The following is a 21,979-nucleotide window of genomic DNA, read 5'->3' as shown; positions in this document are numbered from 1 at the left end:
AGGGCGGGACTTGATTTTGTCTGTCAGGAATTGATTGGATGGTTGTGGTTTGCTATTGGTCGATCTCATTTGAGTGACAGATTGTCTTGTGCCAGTAAACACATCATCAGAAAAGAGAAGAGATGTCGCTGCAAGAGGGAGGGGAAGTTATTTTGATTAAACATTGCAACACAATGGGCACGGATGATCATTTATAATAAATACTGCAATATTCCATTTTTACCATAAAAAATGACATAGTACACCTTTAAGGAATGACGAGTGCAGTAAAATTATGTGATGGTCAGTGGTGATACAGAGATCATAAAGTGTTTGATGGCTGTGTCAATAAACAAACCAAGCATTTTACTTCTTCAAATTTCTCTTAATTATCTTTAAGTGACTCCATACGCTTCATTTCAGTCTCTCTCTTGTCGTGTGCTCTTCAAAGAGCCTTCAGCTCTTCTCATGCTGCAGATCTCTCCAGGATAAAAGATCTGTGCTACTCTCCTAGATTTCACACACACACACACACACACACACACACACACACACACACACACACACACACACACACACACACACACACACACACACACACACACACACACACACACACACACACACACACACATACGCTGAAACAGAAGCGCTGAATGAATTCTGGGCTCATCTGAGGTTTTAGAAACTAGTCTTTGAAGTATCTGACTGTATCTGACCTCCAACCTGATTCTATGATATCTGCCAAATTTACCTCAGTTATAATTGCAAAACCATGATAAATTAATAGAGCACTCCTTCATGAATTTTTTTTACTTATTTTATTAAGGACATTGGTGGCAAAAACTAGGATTTTATTGGAGTACAAACTAATGGAGGGAGTAACTGGTACTTTGGTGGAATCTATGGTTGCCATGATAAATATCTGTAAGGGCTTCATGTTTCTCCTAGAGATGTGACTTTGTATAAAATATTTAATTTTATAGGCCAATGTAGCGCAAATCTGGGCACTGAATCTCTATCAGATGTCGACCGATATAGTCTGTTTTAATGGCTGATGACAATATCAGTATCTACAGAGGAAAGTTGCAATATTAATAATATAAAGAATTACTATAAGTATATATTATAATGATATTAAAGTATTCAAAGTACTGTTCAAAAGTTTGGGCTCAGTAATATTTTTTAATAAAGAAGTCTCTTATGCTCACCAAGGCTGCATTTGACCCAAAATACAGTAAAAACAGTAATGTTGTGAAATATTATTAAACAGTATTAAAAAACAGTATTTATTTAAAATAGAACTCTTTTGTAATGTCTTTACTGTATACCTTTGATGAATTTAATGCATCCTTGTTGAATAAAAGTATTAATTTCTTTCAAAATGTCTTTGACCCCAAACTTTTTGTGTAGTCTAGGATATAAATTAAAATAATAAAAGTATAAATATAAAATAATATAAAATACGATTGACAGAGAGCTATTCAACATTACTGACTATAATTAACACTTATTTTACACAAAATGTACTAAATATAGCTGAACATTTTACCATTTTTTTTGGATAACTGTTATAAAATAGCATTTAAAAATGCAATCCAAACAAACAGGTCCTCCACAGATTTACATTAGAAAACAGCAATGCTTGTCTGAGGATATAAAGGACAGATGCTTTGCAAAATTACATAACTGCATTTATAAATATGATTAAGTTACTTTCGTCATCTTAGTCTTATCTTAAACTCTTTCATCTCCTCTATTTTCAAGCATCCCTCTCTCTCTTTCTCTCGTGGTGTGTTCCTCTTCCCAGGACATTGTGTGTGTTTTGACTCAGTCATGTGCTTTTATTGAGGACAAAACACACACACACACATACAGAACAAAGGCACTCCTTCACAGAGTATGGGGTCACGATAAAATATGATCCCCGCTATATTTAGAACCCCCCAGATGACAGAAGGCAAGCAGCAGCGCTACGGCTTTATTGATTTAGATTTGCTTATCACATGTTACATAAGATATCACCTAGATAGTGTTTCTGTCCCGTTGTCTCAGAGGAACCACACGGTAGAATGGCTTGAAGATGGTAGAATACATCACATTATTCATTGGTGCAAACTTGAGGCAGACAAGTTTTTTTTATTTAAGAAAAATCATTAATAATTATTTAAAAAATATATTATTTATAGCAATGGCGCTTTAACGTGCTTAGCTTTAGCTTTGGACATTTTGAACAGTAAAAACCATGAAAAAGTCGTCTCATCTTGTAACAAGCATCCTAATATTTAATAATGTTATGTATTTTAAGGTATGTTGTCTTAAAAATACATCAATTAATACATTTAAAATTATATATAACATTACACAAGAAAAGTTATAAACGGCCGATCTAAAAATATGTTCTGTGTTTTCAGTTAGTTTGTGTTTAGCTTGTTTGCATATGACGTCATGTCACTGCGTTGCCATGGCGCGAAATGCAGATGGAGGGCAGGAAGTGATTTGTTACATTTAGGAAGCACTATAACAAACTCAAAACGCCGATGTTTTGCGTCGTTTATGGTTGCTCAAATCGATCAAACCACGAGGAGTTTTTATCGTGTACCAAAAGTTGTTGTTCATAAGGGGGACAAATGCAAGAAATTGACCGGGAAAAATGGCTTGCAAACCTACGTCTGCGGTCGGGAGGAGCCGAATCGGAAAATGCCCGTGTGTGCAGTGATCATTTCGTCAAAGGTGAGTTAATACAACTTATGTGGATGTTTGTGTAACGTACCATTTTCCGAACTTTGTAAAGTTAAAGTAATTGTTTCTTCTTTTCTTTGAGTTTGTAAGTTACCCCTGTAAGTTAGCTGAAGACAAGCGTAACGTTACAGGTAAATCTTTCAATTCAGTTGAAAAATCGCTCCTCTTCATAACGTAAGGATCACGTCCAAGTCCAACATATTTTACATTTTTTGTTATATTCTTCTCTTGTAATAGCGTCTAAAGTTCGGACTTTACTCCATCTCGTCCATTCCGCTCTTCACTTCCTGCCCTCCATCTGAATTTCGCGCGTCATCACAATCACGTGACTGCAAACCATGCAATTTAGGTATCTAAATGGGTGAATGTTAGAGACTTTTATTTTATAAAGCTCATCATATACTACTCAGTAACATACACAGACTCATTGGCCACTTTATTAGGTACACCTGTTCAACTGCTCGTTAACACAAACATCTAATCATCCAATAAGATGGTCAAGATGAACTGCTTAAGTTCAAATTGCGCATCAGAAGAATAGGGAAGAAATGTGATTTAAGTGACTTTGAATGCAGGCTGGTCTGAGTATTTCAGAAACTGCTGATCTACTGGGATTTTCACACACAACCATCTCTAGATTTTACAGAGAACGGTCAGAAAAATCTATCCAGTGAACAGCAGTTCTGTGGGTGAAAATGCCTTGTTGATTGCCAGAGGTCAGAGGAGAATGACCAGACTGGTTCGAGCCGTTAGACAGGCAATAGAAGATTGGAAAAACATTGGTCTGTAACATTGGAGTGCAATAATATTCAGATGGTAGGGTCAGAATTTTGAGTAAACAACATGAAATCATGGATTCAAATCATGGATTCATCCTGCCTTGTCTCAACAGCAATTGTATGATGCTATCATGTCAATATGGACCCAAATCTCTGAGAAATGTTTTGTATCACCTTGTTGAATCTATGCCACTGAAGAATTAAGGCAGTTCTGAAGGCAAAAGGGGTTCCAACCCGGTACTAGCAAGGTATACATAATAGTGTGTGTGTGTGTGTGTGTGTGTGTGTGTGTGGTAAAAAAAACCCACTAAAATCATTAAAAAAAATTGTGCAACTCTTGTTTATTTTAATTACTTTTAGTAGTTAATAAGTTTTAAATTGTCATTTCAAATTCATTTGATAAATCAATAGGATAAACAGTAAATTAAGCTTAGTTTACTAAAATCCAATGTTTTTTTTACTGTGTGTGTGTGTGTGTGTGTGTGTGTGTGTGTGTGTGTGTGTGTGTGTGTGTGTGTCTGTGTGTATATATCCAAAGGTCAGGGTTTTTTTTTTTTTTTTTAGCTTACTTCTCTGGAAAAATTTGTCTACATAGTGTAGCTAAGTAAACACACACACCATGTATGCACAAAAATGTATGACTGCGATCTTAAGACCGCGGTGTGATCCAGTGTGCTGCTTTTATCAGTGGTCTCCATCAGTACAGAGTCGTTAAGTAATCATTCAAAGATCCCTTTTAAGTCTTTAGTTACTGACACCAACAAAAAGGTCAAATGCATTTGTGTGTAGCCAACACAACAAGCACATCTCTTACAAAAAGTTACTTTAATTCTTACATCGTGACCACAGGTAACTCCTCATTACCAAGGTAAGATGCTTTTGAAGATTATTCGTTATGAAATATTTGTTATGAAAAATAATACACTTCACTGTTAAAGGCTGTTCCAGTTAAACAAATTAAATGTGAAATTCTGAAGTATTTACTAGTTAAAGGGGCTATATATACGAATTTTCATGTGAACGGCTTGTAACGAAACCTTATTCGACTTCCGAGCCCGAGAGCCTCTCTTCTATTCCATGACACATGAAACGACCATACAACGTCCGGGAAAATGCAGAAATGGCCATTCTGTAGTGCCAATGCGTTATGCACAGAAACAGGATTAATTCAAACTAGTCTCACATAGTCAGATCTATATAGTCTATAGTGTCAAATATACTTTACAATCAAACTACCATAACAGTGTCATTTAAAATGATTTCATCTGTCGACATGATGACGGTGAATCGCAGAATTGGAGCAAACATATCCACATCACTACGATCTCCTGCTTTCTCACCACTGTCATTATTGTTGTGTGTTTATTTTGTTATTGAGAGCAAAGTGCACAGCACATACAGGTGAAACTCGAAAAATTTGAATATCGTGCAGAAGTTCATTTATTTCAGTAATTCAACTTAAAAGGTGAAACTAATATATTCTATTGACTCATTACATGCAAAGTGATTTATTTCAAGCCTTTATTTGTTATAATTTTGCAGCTTACAGCTTATGAAAACCTTTTCACAATATTCTAATTTTGAATTTGGGGTTTTCATAAGCTGTAAGGTTTCCTTATAAAGGAAAAAAACATTAACAATGTATACCGAATCTAACCGAAAACCGTGACCGCAGAGCCGTGATACAAACCGAACCGAGGATTTTGTGAACCGTTCCAGCCGAATCAGTGTAAGATAATTTATAGAGTGACACCTATGCAGTACTGAGGTAAATTACAGGATATGCGAGCCCCAAAAAATGCTAATTATTCATTTTTCAGTATTTCAACAAGATACATGCTCTCTGAAGGACAAATTGAGGACTGTGAATAACTATGAATCATTTTGGGCTAAAAATCACATCATGCTGGAATGTGTATCAATGTCTACTTTCAAAATTACTTTCAAAATGTTACTTCAAATTCCCCTAATCATGACCAGTGGTTACATTTTTTCCCCCTGAGACAATCATGCTGACTTTTTCATTGTAAATGCATGAAATGTTCACAGAAACGAGACCGCAAACAAAGCGGTTTATGAACTGAAAATTCTGATAAGAGCTTCCCGATACAGATATAATTCAAAGTGTCAATACTGGTGTAAACGATATGAAGTTTTCTCTCAAGAGTTCCTCTAAACTGGGCTATAAATAACCTCATAAAACAGAGTGTCATCTATTAATATACAGCTTACCAGCTGAGTGATTAGTCAGTTCATCTTCCTAAAGTTGTAACTCAACATGCACAGCTAGGCAACCAGAAGAGGTCAAGATATACACAAATTCAGTTCAAGCCATATAAACTGAAAGTAAACAACTAAATCTATAAATCTTCACAAAGGTATCCAAGAATATGTCTAATCTATATGTTGTAAATCTATAAATCATACAAATTAGATCAAGTTCATGCCTTCTTAGTGACCGTTTCATGACTTTCCAGTAGACAAGATTTTTAAAAATCATTTATAATTACTGTACTAACAAAGAGCATTTTCTAATACAGTTACTATGTGTCCATTTAAAATTGGAATAACACATAAAACATTTGAAAATAAAACAGCGTTTCCATCCCCTGTGTTCAAGAGAACGAAACTGTCACTTTCTGGGAATTTGGCGCAAAATATCTGTACTAAAAATGCATTGCTGCAATTGGGGAAGCCACTGTGGCTCTTTTTTCCTACATCATAAAGGACTTGCATCTCAAAGCGTGCAGAAGAATGGAATAAACGTTGTCATGTTATCATGCGTTCGGATTAGATGCCTAGTGTTTGGGTGGGAACGCAATCATGTGAGAATCCCCTGGGAGGGAGTTAAACCAAATCATTCTGATGACAGACATTGGCTCAGGCGTTTCAGAATGACCAAACCAACATTTGAGATGCTGTGCGATGGGATTGGTCTGTTGGCTTGTCCAGTTATCCGATCACATCATATCTGTTGAGGCGAAGTCACGTGAATTTGTTGTTGCACATGGAGATTTATTCGGTAAATGGTGTTTCAATCGTATTTTATGCGCATGACTTCTTATCAGATAAAAAATGTATCTGCCTCAATTGAGGGCATACGGTTTTTATGTGCATTTTTCTAATTCATGCGCATCTTGCCCTTTCCATCCAGGATTTATTATGTGATATCCCAAAGGCCCTGTTTATGTCACAGTCTGTTCTGTTCTATTTCAGTTATCACGGACATTCAGTTTATTTTCATGTCACATGCCTTCCTTTGTTTGCATTCCCGCCATTTCTTAGTTACCATGATCACCTCATTATGTGTTAATTCTGTTCAGCTGTGTTTCTCGTTACCTAGTTTGTGTTCTTCCTTTTCAGTCACTCCTTGTCTGTTCTCTGTTCACCATCTTGGTTAGTGTGTGTTGCTACCTGATTGTCTGTTTGCCAGAATTACCATTAAACCTGTCATTTTGGATTTCTTATCTTCGTCTGTGTTTGCCTTCCCGCAACCACTGTGACAGATGAACAGACCAGCCCAAATGGATGATAGGGCTAAATTTATCGTCATGGCTCAGCAGAGCCCTGATTATTTTTTATTTATTACGAATTTTTGTTTTTTGGCCAGCAACTGCCCTCTGGAGGACGAAACCCTCAAGACCCTGTTCTGGATCGGGGCTAACTTCCACAACACCATCCACCTCCCAGACACCACCAGTCTGACTTGGAGGGAAGCCGTCGTGAGGTGTCTGGAGTGCATCTGGCCCCGATCCAGAACCCAGCCAGAGCCCAGCCCGTCACCACCCCGTTCGATGACGCCTAAGCCCCCCGCAGACTGGAAGCTTCCATACCGTCGCCCCGGAGCCAAAGCACCATGTTGAGTCCGACCAGGGTGTGAGCTGACGTCGCCGTCCATCGCAGTGGGAGTCCTCGTGGAGTTCAAGGGCATGGAAGTGAGCCCACGCATCCTCCCTCTCCTGTCACCTCTACTAACTGCCATCAAGGACACTCTATTTTTTGGGGATTTTTGTGCCACTCTTCATTTCCAGAACTCTGCCAAGCCTGTCACCCTGCCATCATTGTCTCCCATCAGTCCCGCTGTGTTATCTCATCCTCCTCTCAGTGGCGAGGTAACACCGTGGACCTGCTGATATGAGCCCGTGGTTCCGCCTCCAGCCTCGTCGCATTCTGTCCCGCCTCTACCCATCAACCTGGCTCCTGCACCTATGCTCCTTCCTCCCTCGACTCCAGCGTTGACCATCGAGCATTCGGCCTCGCCGGACTCCCTTGGACCATCGGCTCCACCTGGGTAGGATATCGCCAAGCCTCAGCTAGGGACTTGCAGTCTGTCCTTTGCTTGCCAGCCCTCCACCCCTTTGGCTTTGGCAAGCTCCACCTTCCCTCAGGCTCTATCTCCACCCTCGGTCGCACCAGCTCATCCTCTGCTCTCTGGATCTCCACCTCCGCCTCGGGGGGTCGTCGATGTGGCTCCTTTGCGGCCGGCCAGGTCATCAGCGCACCATCACTGCCTCGGACTTCCGTCTGCGTGGTGAGCTCCACCTCCCAAAGCTCTGTCGCTGACAATCCTCGCCCTGAATCCATCACCATCAAGACTCCTACTGTCGTTGCCTCCGCCTTGAGCATTTGGCATGGCTGAGCTCTGGGTCATTTCCACCTGGCCACTCCTACCCACGTCACCACAATGGATGCTACCTCCTTCTGTCCCGCCCTGGTCGTCATCCTCCGTCTGTCTGCCCCTTCTAGTTTGTGTTCCTATCTAAGTTCGTCCTTTTCAGTCACTCCTTGTCTGTTCACCGTCTTGGTTAGTGTGTGTTGCTACCTGATCTGTTTGCCAGAATTACCATTAAACCTGTCATTTGGATTTCTTATCTTCGTCTGTGTTTGCCTTCCAGCAACCACCGTGACAGTTTACACCAGGTATTAAGATGCATTTTGGTCGATCGGATCACAAGTGGACGATGCTAAATACAGGTGTAAATCGGTCTAAAACCTATTGTCCACTTTCAACCACTTCCAGAGCTAGTCAAAAACTCATTCGACCGGATTGCTTTCGTAGTGTAAACGCTCATGTGGTCGAACAGCCACAAAAGACTGTGTACTCTCCACCTACTGACTGATTATGGGAAGCGCACTAGCCAGATTTAAACTTTGGATTTAAACTTTGTCAGAAGTGGTTGAAAGTGGACAAAAGAGACGGATTAAAACACAAGGTGTAAACGAGGATTTTTCTCCGTCGTCTACTTGTGATCCGATCGACCAAAAATCATCTATACCAGGTATAAACAGGGCCAAAATGAGCATAAAAATAGGTGGGTGGAAACACAACTAATGACATGCATACATCTATAGATCTACATCTATTTCATATTATAGAAATTAAATGTCCATGATTTTTCTCGACCTGGAATTATTATTATTTTTTTATTTTTTTCGGTTCACCATGACTAACTGTTTACACCTGGTCACTTCATGCGTTTTCTCTGATCGAATAGCTATCTGATCGTGAACAGACCAGGTGTACAGTAAATGCCCTCCGAAACGCTTTTGAGATGGATTTAAATCTGATCGCTCAAACCATTTCAGGAGGGGGTCTGAGACGCATTTCTGCGAAACTGGACAAGTCTAAATACATCTGGTTGTTGAAACCACATAATGTAGATTTTACTCCTCCCTAAATGTAAAAAAAATAAATGTGTGAGAGCGTGTTATAGGCTATATGACATGTTATAGCCAGATATGATGGCGCTATGGCAAGACGCATCACCACAGATGAATTGCAGTCTCTCTTCAGCAAACTGCCGCAAATGAAGGGTGCTTTCACAGTTTAGTTCGGAACGGGCACGGTTTGCATGAAACATCGCGGCAGACGCTCAAAACACAATCATCTTCGTTAAAAAAGTAGTGAGACTAAATGATCTTCCTACTGCTGATGTTGCTCTCTCTCGCTAAACACAGGCAGGCAAAAGTTAAAAACACAGTTGTCATCTTTTGCACTCGAAGGCTCAAAACTGTTCACACTTATTTGTAATTACGTGATCAAACCAACTGTACAAAATAAGCCAGCTCAAAGTGCACAGGTGTCAACAATAGATGGAAACAATCTGAAAAGGAGAGGAGGAAGAGGAGGAGGTTGAGGAGGAAGAGGAAGAGGACAAGAAAGAGCAAGGTGTGGACAATGCTGTCAAGGCTGGATCCGGAACACTAGAGGGTTTTTCCCTTTGCCTGGCAAGAGACGACACTCAGTACTACACTGTAAAAAATGATCGTGATTTTAACAGACTGTAAAAATGCTACAGTGAAAAACTGTTAATTGGTTAACAAAGTTTCCTTACTATATACGGTAAATAACTGTGATAGATCTAACGGTACATTTAATGTAATCTTACTGTAAAATAACGTTAAATTACAGTTTTTGGAAGTAAAAACGAACAAGTCATTGTATAATTTACAGTGAAAAAACATAAATTGACATTCCCACAATTCCCTGCGTGACACTTCACATTTGATGTATTTTTGTTGAAATAACTATGTTTCGTCATAGTTTTCTTAGATTTTTATAATCAGTTATGTACATTAGGGTTTTATGTTACATTTAATGTTGTTAAATTAATGTTTTTTTTTAAATTTCATGTGTGTTACCATGATGGTGTTTAATGTTTGTGTGAATGACACTGTGCACCTTCTATATATTAATATTAACTTTCTTGTGGAAGAACTACTTGTGATTAGCTTTGATTAATCATGTGACTCTCATTACGGCTGTGATTGTTGGTTTGTCAGAGTAATACTATGGTACAAAACAGATATTAATACTTCAACAGAATGTTGAATTCACATGTTTAAAATGTTAAATTTACATGTTACTCCGTAAGTATGTTTACGGTTTGATGTGATTTTTACAGTATTGTTCTGGTAACCACAGCTGCCAGTTTTTTTCCGTAAAAACAACGGGATTTTTTTTACAGTGTGTACAGCACTATACTTCCAGTGCATACAGTATAAAATGTATTCACCTTACTACTGAAAGTTGCGATTACTATACTTACTATAATTACCATAATAACCTAATTGCAAAATTTGTTTACTGTGTTACAATATACTTTATTCTGTAACTACATGCTTTGGATGCAGTGTTCTCCATTTTTTTGATGTAGTGTCAAATGAATGATCTGCAGTGTTTATATTATTGACTCATGTGTGTATGATCTGAAAGCATTATTTGATTTGGAGCACAGATTAAATGGTTTTGAGGCAATTGTTTGATTTTGCCAGAAGAGATGTTCTCTGAATGTAGTTTGAAGATTTGGTTTTGAGAAAGTGCGTGATGGTTTTAAGAAATGTGTTTTTGCAATTCAGAAAAACTGTAATAAAGCTACTACGCCTAACTTTAATTTTTAAGTATAAAGCAGTAATTTTACCTAAATGACTTTCCATTTTTCACTGTCACATTTTTTTCACTTTCCTATCTTCACTTGGTGGTGCATTTGATTAATTACGGGTAAAACTGCACACAGGTTCCAGGGATGGAGTCTATTCAATGGATATTAATAACAGCCAGAGAGAATGTGAGAGAGAGGAGGAGGAGGAGGAGGAAGAGAGAGAGAGAGAGAGAAAGATATGCTGGTTGAGGGGAAACAGATGGTCATTAGTAGATAAACAGGCACAATAAGATGTCTGATGATGACACAGACAGAGTAATAAATTAGGAGTGGGAAAAATGAGAGGTTTGTGATTCTCTAGCTGTGGGTAGCAGTTATGACTTGTGTTAACACCAACATACATCAAAACCAATATCCCAGTCGACAAGAGACAACAGGGTCACCTCAGTCTCACAAATCAAATACATCATCATAACTGTGATTGGGAGAAGTGTTATTGGGTCAGTGACGTGCCGCACTGATTTGCACTTCCAGGAGCAATAAATATTATATATTTATATAAAATAGGTTTAAAATTGAAAACAGATCACCTATTACATTCTTGGTTGTATTTAACCGTGTCATGAATATCAAATTTAATTTATTTCTAAAAATCACTTTGTTTTACTGTATGACATTTTCAAAGACTGCATACAAAGAAACACATTCAAATGTCATATATTGTTATTTTTTATAAAGGGCACTAATAAAAACAAAAAATGCTATATTTAATTTGTCTTTTCATTTTTATTTTTTTACTGTTTTGAAATTATAAAACGTCACTGACCCTATTGTTAACACACAAAAATTTCAGTAATTAAAATAAAGCTGAAATAAAATAAAAAAGTTTAACTTAAAAAATGTAAATGTAAATTAGTTGAAATAAAGTGACTGACTGAAATAAGTTTGAGTTGAGATACTAAAATTAAAATAAATTAAAGCTGAATAGAGATATTAAAAACAAAAACAAATAAAAAATGACAAAGGCACATGACCAAATAACTCTAAAATTAAACTGAAAATATATATATATAAAAAAAACGAATTAAAAATATTATAATATAATAGTATATAAATAATACTAAAATAATACTGATTGGGAGCAAATTAACTAAAAGCTGTGACAAGTACTAAAATTACTAAGTTAGAAGAAAATATATACATATAGATAGATATACACATACATGTATATCATAATATTTACTTTTTACTTAAAAAAAAAAAAAAAAGTAGCTTGACTGTAGTTTAATGAGTAGCTTGTTACTTGGGAAAGTAAAGTTTCAGACTATATTGCATCCTAATAAAATGAATAAACTCAATCGCTCTTGCTGTTAGCAGAGCTGCTCTTGGTGCGTCCAGCTTGTAAACCGGAATGTTTCACATTTAAACATATTTCAAACAATCTGTTCCCATCCTGTAAGATCCTACATACTCCCACGATCCTTTCAAGTGTTTACAAAAAAACTCCTAGATGATAAACAACGTTACTAATGCAATGCCACCATCATGGACTACTTTGGAGTTCTGTTGCTCTGGCTGACTGAGAGAACACAGTCTATAACACAACTTCACACACACACACACACACACACACACACACACACACACACACACACACACACACACACACACACACACACACACACACACACACACACACACACACACACACACACACACACACACACACACACACAGAGAGAGAAATGAAAGGAAAGCACATGAACAAACAGAGAAAAAAAAGTCTAATTTTAGTTTCCTGTCTTAACTTGAAAAACACACTATCTGGCACCAGTTAGTAATTTTCATTACTACACTATTCATTATTACACACATGTAGCAGATGTAACATAATCATGCTAGTCAATGCTCGGATCACATCTACAAATCAGTCACGATATCTGAATCTGAATCTGAGGTCGCAACCTATCATGAAAGGATAATGATCTTGTGTATCATGCTAACCTTGTTTACGTTTCTTACGATTGGTTCTGACAATGAAAGCCATCACGAAGCAATCTTTGAATCTCAATGAACCAGTTTTATCTACACACAGCCTTATTTTAATCTATGTATCATTTGAACTGTACAAATATTATGTGCATTTTCTTTTCTGAAAAAAATCTAATTATATTATGTATACTAGGCCTACTATTCAAAAGTTTGGGGTGGGTAAAAAAAAAAAAATACTTAAAAGTAGAATCTTGTTCAAAAATACAGTAAAAACAGTAATATTGTGAAATATTATTACAATTTAAAATGTTTTCCATTTGAATATATTTTAAAATGTAATTATTACTGTGATGGCAAAGCTGAATCTTCAGTGTCACATGATCCTTCAGAAATCATGCTAATATGCTGATTTGCTAATACATTATTTGTGATAATGTTTTTTCAGGATTTCATGCTGAACAGAAAAAAACAGCAGAACAGCATTTATTTAAAATAGAAATTGTTTGTAACATTATAAATGTATTTACTGTCACTTTTGATCAATTGAATGCATCCTTGCTGAATAAAAGCAAGTGTTAATGTTGATATATAGTGTATAATATGCATTATATGCATGTAGAAAATAAATTAAAATATTTAAAATATTTTTACAAAATGGTGTAGTAATTGTCAATTACTTTTATTATTATTATTATTAATTTCTTTAGGCTTCAGATTTCTAAAAGATCTTTAAACCCTGGGTTTAAAGGTGCTCATATACTGAAAACCTTCTGAGGTTTAAACCTACAACCTTTGGGTTGCTATAGTCCAGATCTTAAACCACAAATCAAGACCACCCCATGCAACTGCTCGGATAATTATAATTAACAAAAAGTTCGAGAGGACAGAGCATCTTCAAATAGACTGGAGAATAACATCACTGCATCGCTACCATGGAGGTAAATAAAAACCGGCCAACGAAGGGAGAGATTAATATCTTCCGAGTTTATTTAAATATGGCCTAATGTGTCCCATGTTATCAAAAGCAAAGTAATCTGCGAACTACATGATGCAAACTCATGGGACAGAAGCTGTAGGACGGCACTAATCATCAAGGAGTGATTTCATTCTGTTATCTAAATGTTCCTGACCTCCTGAGGGAAGACGCGGTCAATCAGATTGTACTTTGCGTTAGGCTATACATTGTGAAAGTGATTTGTCCCTATGTAAAGTTGAGACCGCTGATGCCCCGCTACATGTCTCAGGGCACCTCTTCCCGCAATGCCTCGCTCTAACCATGTGTGTGTATCTGGTTTGAGATTCATCAGCCTTTTTGCATGTGATAGTTCACACCCTGCAGAGCTCACAGCCAGAGGGGTAAACAAACTCGGTGGCCTGAACACACACAAATGCATATAACGAAACACAGAATCGCTCTTTCTTTAACACAGGGCCTCTATCTTTTGCAAAGACGTTGAGATGCACGGGCACAGAGAAGCAAGCAGGATCGCTCTCTCACACGCACATTCAATTCAAAATGGAAATTGGCTCTGTTGCTGTGAACACAATGAGAATGTGTGTGAGTGATAGAGAGCCATAGAGAGTTACACACACTTCAATGGCATCATTGAGTTCCTCGCCAGTCTTGGAGGGCGCAAGCATAGCCGAGTGTACCAAAATTGCTACGTCTCCTTTCATACTGACAGATGACCAACATACAGCTGGCCACACACAAAGAGTCCTCTAAAAGCCATTACATAAATCTATACACAGATCTATAAACTGTCCTTATAGGATTTTAAAATTACATTAGTAATTGATTTGTGTTGCGTAAGACAAATACCATAGATTTGGATGGTTTTAAAATCTCATTGATTTGGCAGGTTTTACTTGGCTGAATTAGTCCAAATAAACCCCTGACCGTGATTTTATCATTCTCTGACAGAAAAAATGTAATTATTCTTCGACAAAACTAACAAAAAAGTGTGTTTATGACAGGTCTAAGAGAGTGTGCTCACCTGCAGTGTGAGACTTTTTCTAATCTGAATTCTACACGCGATCTGACTGTAAACACTTTAACTCAGATAAGGCCGATATTCATTCTAAACATGGCAGGATTTACGGCGTTCCGGTCAACAGCCTTCCAACATCATCTCCAGAATGTAAGCAAACTGTAAAGGAAAGATATCCCAGAAAGTGGATTACATTTTTCAACAATAAATCTCAATGCTACATTCAAGCACTCTGAAATGGATGGTAAAAAGTGTAGCCTTGCAAAAAACACTATAGAGTTACCATGGTTGGGTAAGGTATACTTCAAAGGTGATGTTCAAAAAACATGGAATAAAACTGAAACAGTCACTGAAGTGAATTATAGTTTATTAAAAATATTTTCTATGGAAGTTTCCACACAGCAGAGTTTTGCGATTTAACCTTTAACAAGCAAAGCTCAAATGTACATCACTCATTCAATAAAATATTAAGATAAAAGACATTATGGAATACGGATACAGTGGATTTTTAAGTGTACTTTAAGTTTTTGGGTTCATGTACTTATACAGTATCCTCTGTTTTCACAGACAAGCCTAGTCCCGGACTTAAGTGCATGTTTGAGCTGTCTTGACTGAAAGCAACTTGCTCTGACATAGTTTAAAATTAAACGTTTTTGCCATTTCAGTGCAAGATGCACACCAGTCTAAGGCACATTTATAAAAGTTACTAAGGTCTAATCCTGGCTTAATCTAAGTCCTGTCTGTGAAACCAGTCCCATAGTTTCTCAACTGGTTTTGCATCATGACCCAGATTTTACTTTAATCAAGTGGTGACCCAAATCAGTAGCAAAATTGTTTATCATGTAAAACGTCAATAAAAATGTCCTTAAAATCAAATGTGAAACAATATGCCAAATTATTAGTGTTAGCATGCACAGGTCCTGTTCGGTAAGTCCGATCTGACTAGTTTAATACAAAGGCCGCACCCACATTCAAATAAATCTACAACATAAGGTACAGAAAAACTGATATAAGGGAGGGAGTTTCGCAGTGTGGAAATGTAATGTGTCATAATCACAGACACGGGCCATTTAATACGTTTGAAAAGTGTATAAAAGTGCATAAATAAAATAATATAACCAATGAACATTATTTAAAATTTAAAAAATACAGTGCAGTATTTTCGTACCAAAAATCTGTTTGATTTGCCTGTTTCAGTTTTGCCTTTGGTGTAAAACTAAATGTGTTTTCTCTGCTCTAAAAATGTGAAAATCTACCATGAGTTAATATTTCACTATCACAAAATGATGTTGTTTTCTTCTATGATGACCATTACCATATGCCTTTTACAGAGCATGATGCTAGCAACGCCAAGGCCATGGGTTTCATTCCCAGGGAATGCATGAACTGATAAAATGTATGCCTTGAATGCAATGTATGTTGCTTTGAATAAAAGCGTCTGCCAAATGCATAAATGTAAATGTGACTATATATCAAAACAAACCTGAAGCCTTCTGGTTGTGACCCACCAGTTCAACATACCTGCTATTAAGGACCATCATGGTGGCTCATATGCAAACTATGTTCACACACATCAGCTCCCACCAGGGTCTGAAAATAACCAGGGCTCAGGGCACAAATGCTCCACATACTTTCCTCCTTTTTTTTTTTTTTTCTGTTATCTAACATTTTATATATTTCATAATTTTCAAAACCTACACAGTGATGGGTTTAGTGCCTCCATAGAGATATTATCATCCATCTATAGATCAAAATCTGCTCTGACAGCTGGTGAGAGATCAGCCAGTCATGTAAACAGCAGCATAAGATTGCAAGATCTAGAACAACAGTCAAATTGTTCATCGTAATACACTGATTCAATTGAAATATTTGACATGATGCGGTTTTTACCTCATAAAGGTAAATAATGGCCATTAAAATCACTTTCACAGGGCAAATATTGGCCATTACTGGCTCCCACCTGTTTGAATTTGAGAAAGAACAAAACTCATTCACTTAGAATTTTTTTTTTTTTTTAACCATTTGTACAGTGTAGGAAGTGTAATGCATAATAAACAGTAAACATATGGCAGCAATAAGCATCCAGCTGATGATTCACAACAACACACGTAACATGCAGGAATGACCCTAAAACGCTGAATGAATGACAAGATGGTGGAAATAATGCGAGATAAAGATCTAAAAACTGATTCCCACCATATCGCCATTCATTCATTCATTCTTCATACCTTGACGCTGGTGCAGCTGGTTTGAGTCTCGGCCTCTGTGCGCATGTGTTCGCCGCTGTTCTCTTTCCGCTCCCGCTGAGAGCTGGTCCGTGTGTGCCTGGTCTGGTACGCGATCACGGAGGGGATGGTATCCGCCGCGTCGGTCTTGATGAAGAGGCCGTGCAGGGTGGTCGCCGTGCCCTGCGAGATGGTGGTGGTCTGGTGCGGAGAGTTGGACTCGTCCGAGTCGCGGCAGTAGATCACCCCGCTCTGCGAGACGTGGATGCTGGGAGCGCAGCCCATCGTTCCCCGCGCCTCGTTGCGTAAAACCCGGAGGAACGAATGTGAAGACCGCCGCTGTCACGCCGCCGCTGCCGCTCCCGGGCCGCTGTCACGCCGCCGTCCCCCCGGTACATTGGCCGGTGTTCGCGCTGCTCAGTTCCGCCTGCCTGCCCTCCCGCGCGCGTCAAGGAAAAACGTAGAGGAGATCCATCTCACCGCGTTATTTATCAGTGATCATATCAGATCAGATCAATGACACCTCGGCTGTCCAACCGTGAGACCGATGCGCTTGTGCCATGTCACATATTTGGACAAATTACACCCTCATTTCACCTCGGCGTATAGATACTACAGGTTCAGGCTGCTCGATAAGATGCATTTTCTCGCGGCATTGAAAATCTGTATTTCATCACGACGTCGGAGCTCTTAAATAACAGGCGCAAAGCATTAGACACTGAGAGTATGTCTCAAACTTACACTCATGGTCCTTTAAGACACACGAGCGTCATTAGTGACAGACACGCACATCAATGACTCCCTCTTCCCATGAACACACACACACACACACACACACACACACACACACACACACACACACTGTATTTATTCATTCTGGAATAATGCTGGATTCATCTTCTGCTGTTTGCAGAGTTTAAAGATGAACTTGAGCAGAGAGACACTGATATTCATGACTAATCCCATTTAATGCATAAACAAGACTGACTGACTCAACAACCGATGCCGATAGGGTTTACCATAAATGCAGATAAAATTTAATGACAGCAATTGAATCTTACAACTTATAAGTGTTAAAAATATAGGGTCCAAAAATGGATTTTCACAGCAATGTCATAGAAGGGTCTTTCAGTGAACAGCTCTTAAAATATCAATTTTTTTCTTGGTAAAGAATATTTTAATAATCTAAAGAACCTTTTGTGCATTTGAAAGGTTCCATGGATGTTAAAGGTTCTTCATAGAACCATCAATGCCAATAAATAACCTTTATTTTTAAGAGTGTATACTTCAGACTATCTTTATTTATAATTCCCTCAAAAAGAAAAAGAAAATATGTGTTATACATCCACACTGCTGGAGGAACTACAACTCGAGTGGGCACGCTTATCAGCCGATGATCTAAAAAAAGTCCTAACACATTTTAGGTCTATCACTAAACAAGGCCAAGCAATTGACCTTAGCCTGATGCATCACAAATGCTTTGAACATTTTGAATGTTCATAAACAATGACTTCAAAAGCTCTTCAAGCATTAGGATGGTATAGAGAATGGCCAAGGGTTCAAATTCAGTGCGTGAACCGATAAAATATGAATGCAATAAGTCACTTAAAGCGACTGCCAAATGCATACAATGTACAGTGCAAGATTGTAGGATCAGTGATAGCACATCTGGGTTTCCAAATGTTTGCATATTACAGATCCAAGCTGTAAAATGTTCCAAACATCTGTAAATGACTGATAAACCCAGACATGACTGACCTTTTATTATGCTGGAGTTTATTTAACAGATTCTTGCACGGGTGGGAAAAAATGTTTTTGGCCCAACTTTTGCAAGTCACTCTGCACATGTGCCACTGGGTGCATGTGTATGCAAAATGTTCAATTTTGACATTGCATGTTCAGGAAATGCCAAAAATGTTGCTCTATTCTGATGCTCTATTCTGATAAACTAAACACACAGCCTTCCACAGATAAAAATCTACCCACACTCATGTCTCTCGAAACTTCATGTGACTTTTTCCCCATGAAACACAAAATTAGTTATTATAAAAATGTCCATTCAAAGAAAAGAGTGTAGGGAGTAGGAGAGAGTAGGATTAAAAGAGTGATATTGCATTGCAAAAAAGTATGTTATTATTATGTAGCTATGTTATTATGTTTTCTGGACAAAATACCATATACTGTTCAATACAGTAAAGCGGACACCATGTAAATGCCATGTTATATAAATATCATCCAGTACCACAGTACAATAAATCAAAAATACAAAGGCAGTAATAAACCATGCAGTTGTTAAACATTTATATCACCAGTGGGAAATCTTCAGGTTGTCAACTCAGGCTCACAGTCGACACCGGTTAGAGCAATTAAAAGAGTTTTTTTTTTTAGGTTGCAATGCAACATTTTTATTTTATTTTTTACACCTCTCCGGTGTTAGAAATGTACAGAAGCTCAAAGCAGATTCATTATGCATGAACTGTCAATGTGATTTGTTAAGTATGCTTTAATCGCCCATTCTTAATGGAATTGCACAGTGCAATTACAAAATTAAAAATGTGGATTATATTAGCTGTGAAAATGATCCCTCAGGATATCTTATAAGTGTTTAGGGTTGTAGCTGAGAACATTTGGCACTTTGCTGGAAGCTTCGACCGAGGTATTTGTTGTAATCTTTGCTTTAAACAAAACACCTAATCTCTCCATCAGACAGTGGACTTCAACAGATTACAACATCTCATCTTCATCTCAGAAATGAAACTTTCCACTGTCCACAGCACGTTACATTGACAGTTCACTTGACCTTCTGCTCTAATACACACACCACCCATGACCGCCCTCTGCTGGAGAGCTTCAATACTGTCCAGGTGAAACGAAGGCAATTGTTGTCTACCAACACTTGATGCACAATGTGACAGAAAGAACGGGAATGCGCAGTGTTACAGTGTAACATACGCGTACACCGATACAAGCTTAAATTACTAATAATGACAGCAATGACTCAAAGGAAACCATAAGTGAAAAAAACAAAAACATCTACTTTAAAAAACAAATGGTGGGCAAAAAGATTAGTGCTCATCGTTAAGCCATTATTACTTTGCACGTATACACTTAAAGGGAGAGTGGGGTAAAATGTGATACCGCCTTAATCTAGGAAACTGCACAATGATATTTAGACAGAGCCAATCAAAGCAACCTGTGATTAAATAGGCTGACATACACTTTTTTTGTTTCTATTTATAATACATTTATTTTATTTTAATTTACATTACATTAATCATGTCAAAACAAATGTATTCGTCTATATATATATATTTCTTATATTATGCTGGTTATTCACCACTGTATAACAGTTTGTGTACATTAACCACAACCAGATATTCAGATGCACATTTCTCAAGTATTCCCCAATGACTCAACTTACCCCAAGTCAAGTTCATTTTTTGGCAGAGTCATATTTTTTTTAGGGCCCTATATAGATACTTTCTTCTCGTTTCAAGTCAAGTCATATTGTATTGCCTTTATTTCAGTAGATAACAGCTATGCTCAAATATATCTGGGCATATTAGCGTTATTTCTTTTCGCCTAAAGGACAACTTAAATAGTGGCACAACTTACCCCACTCTCCCATACTGTGAGAACTGAAAGCTGTCATGAAGAGCATTGACTAACGGATTAAGCAGAACAGGTCAAGTCAACCAGCGTTATTCAACCATTTAAACTTCTTATTAACTGATTCATTTCACTTACAGTAGAGGAAGAACAGAACAGAACACAAGAGTAACTTAGTGTTATTCTTTCAAAAATGTCACATAAACAACTTAATCTAATTTAACTCCTCTTTAACGCCAAACACCTAACTTAGTTATGAAACGACCTTCGACGGCCAGAAAAAAGGCCACGCCGTGTTTTGTAAGAACCCTTTAAACGTGGGATCCTCCGGGTTGTGAAGCGATCAAAGTGAATCTCACCTCTCTCCGTGGTCCGTTGGACAGCAGCTGTGTGCTCGCGCTCATCTCTGTCCGTCCCCGGTCCCGACTGCCCTCAGCGGCTCGGTTACATGAAATCCCGCCTATTTAAACGTAAAACCTCGCGGAAAGCACATTTTGACAGCATTCTCTCCACTACATCGCATCTATAGACATGGCTGTCTGGGAACTTTTTGAGGTTTTAGGTAGGCGACGTTTCTCTGAACTTATTCACCCACACGAACAGATCGGACAACTGAGCGCGCGGTCCTAGCGCCGCCGGTTCAGCGCGCGCGCACTACTTCGAGACAAGGGGAATCTCGCGCTCACATTTCTCCTCAAATTAATAATAATTTGATTAATGATTCTTTTTTACATTTATGACAACTACCAATTATTATCCGAGTTGTTGATTAAAACTAAAACAAAAACTATATAGACATATTTAAAAAAAAAAAAAACGTAAAAGAAAACGAAACCTTTTAAACAGAAAATATAAAAATACAATTAACACTAATACTAAAATAACACTGTTACAGACATTTTGCTTGGTTTTAATTCAGTATAAGGGCATTCAGTATTACCATATTATATAAAAGCATATTCATAAGTATCTTAATTCTAACGCTAATAATAATAATTAATATTATAAACAATGTCAGGTGATCTGATGAGATTCACCACTGAGGAGGAGAATTACAAATAATACCAACAGTAAAACATTAAGGAACTGTGTTATTGAGAATTTGGGAAAATAGTCTCCTAATGCAGCAAACTTAAAGGCAAAACCATACATATATATATTTTTTTTTCTTTTGATTTTAAGCAGAGATCTGACCCAGACATGAGGTTGATACAATAAAGACAAATAAGCTGGCCACAACAGCTTTGTGTGTAGTCTTCACAATCAACACATGGGTTTTT

At 37.7% G+C, this 21,979-nt stretch overlaps 1 protein-coding gene across 2 annotated transcripts in view; it reads right to left on the bottom strand.

The window, feature by feature from the left end:
* pde8b (phosphodiesterase 8B) overlaps positions 1 to 17,891 on the bottom strand; it is a 58,432-nt gene extending 40,541 nt beyond the window's left edge. The window contains exon 1 of one of the 2 annotated variants that reach the window (XM_084387629.1): positions 17,094 to 17,891. In XM_084387629.1, the coding sequence (XP_084243755.1) occupies positions 17,094 to 17,375 (282 nt within the window). In that variant the 5' untranslated portion in view covers positions 17,376 to 17,891. The remainder of the gene's footprint in view (positions 1 to 17,093) is intronic. The other variant, XM_084387630.1, reaches the window with a different exon arrangement.
* Between the last annotated feature and the right edge of the window lie 4,088 nt (positions 17,892 to 21,979).

The sequence above is a fragment of the Rutilus rutilus genome, assembly GCF_951802725.1.
Source record: "Rutilus rutilus genome assembly, chromosome: 18".
NCBI lineage: Eukaryota > Metazoa > Chordata > Actinopteri > Cypriniformes > Leuciscidae > Rutilus > Rutilus rutilus.
The sequence above is the reverse complement of the archived record's forward strand: the minus strand, read 5'-3'. Positions and strand labels throughout refer to the sequence as shown.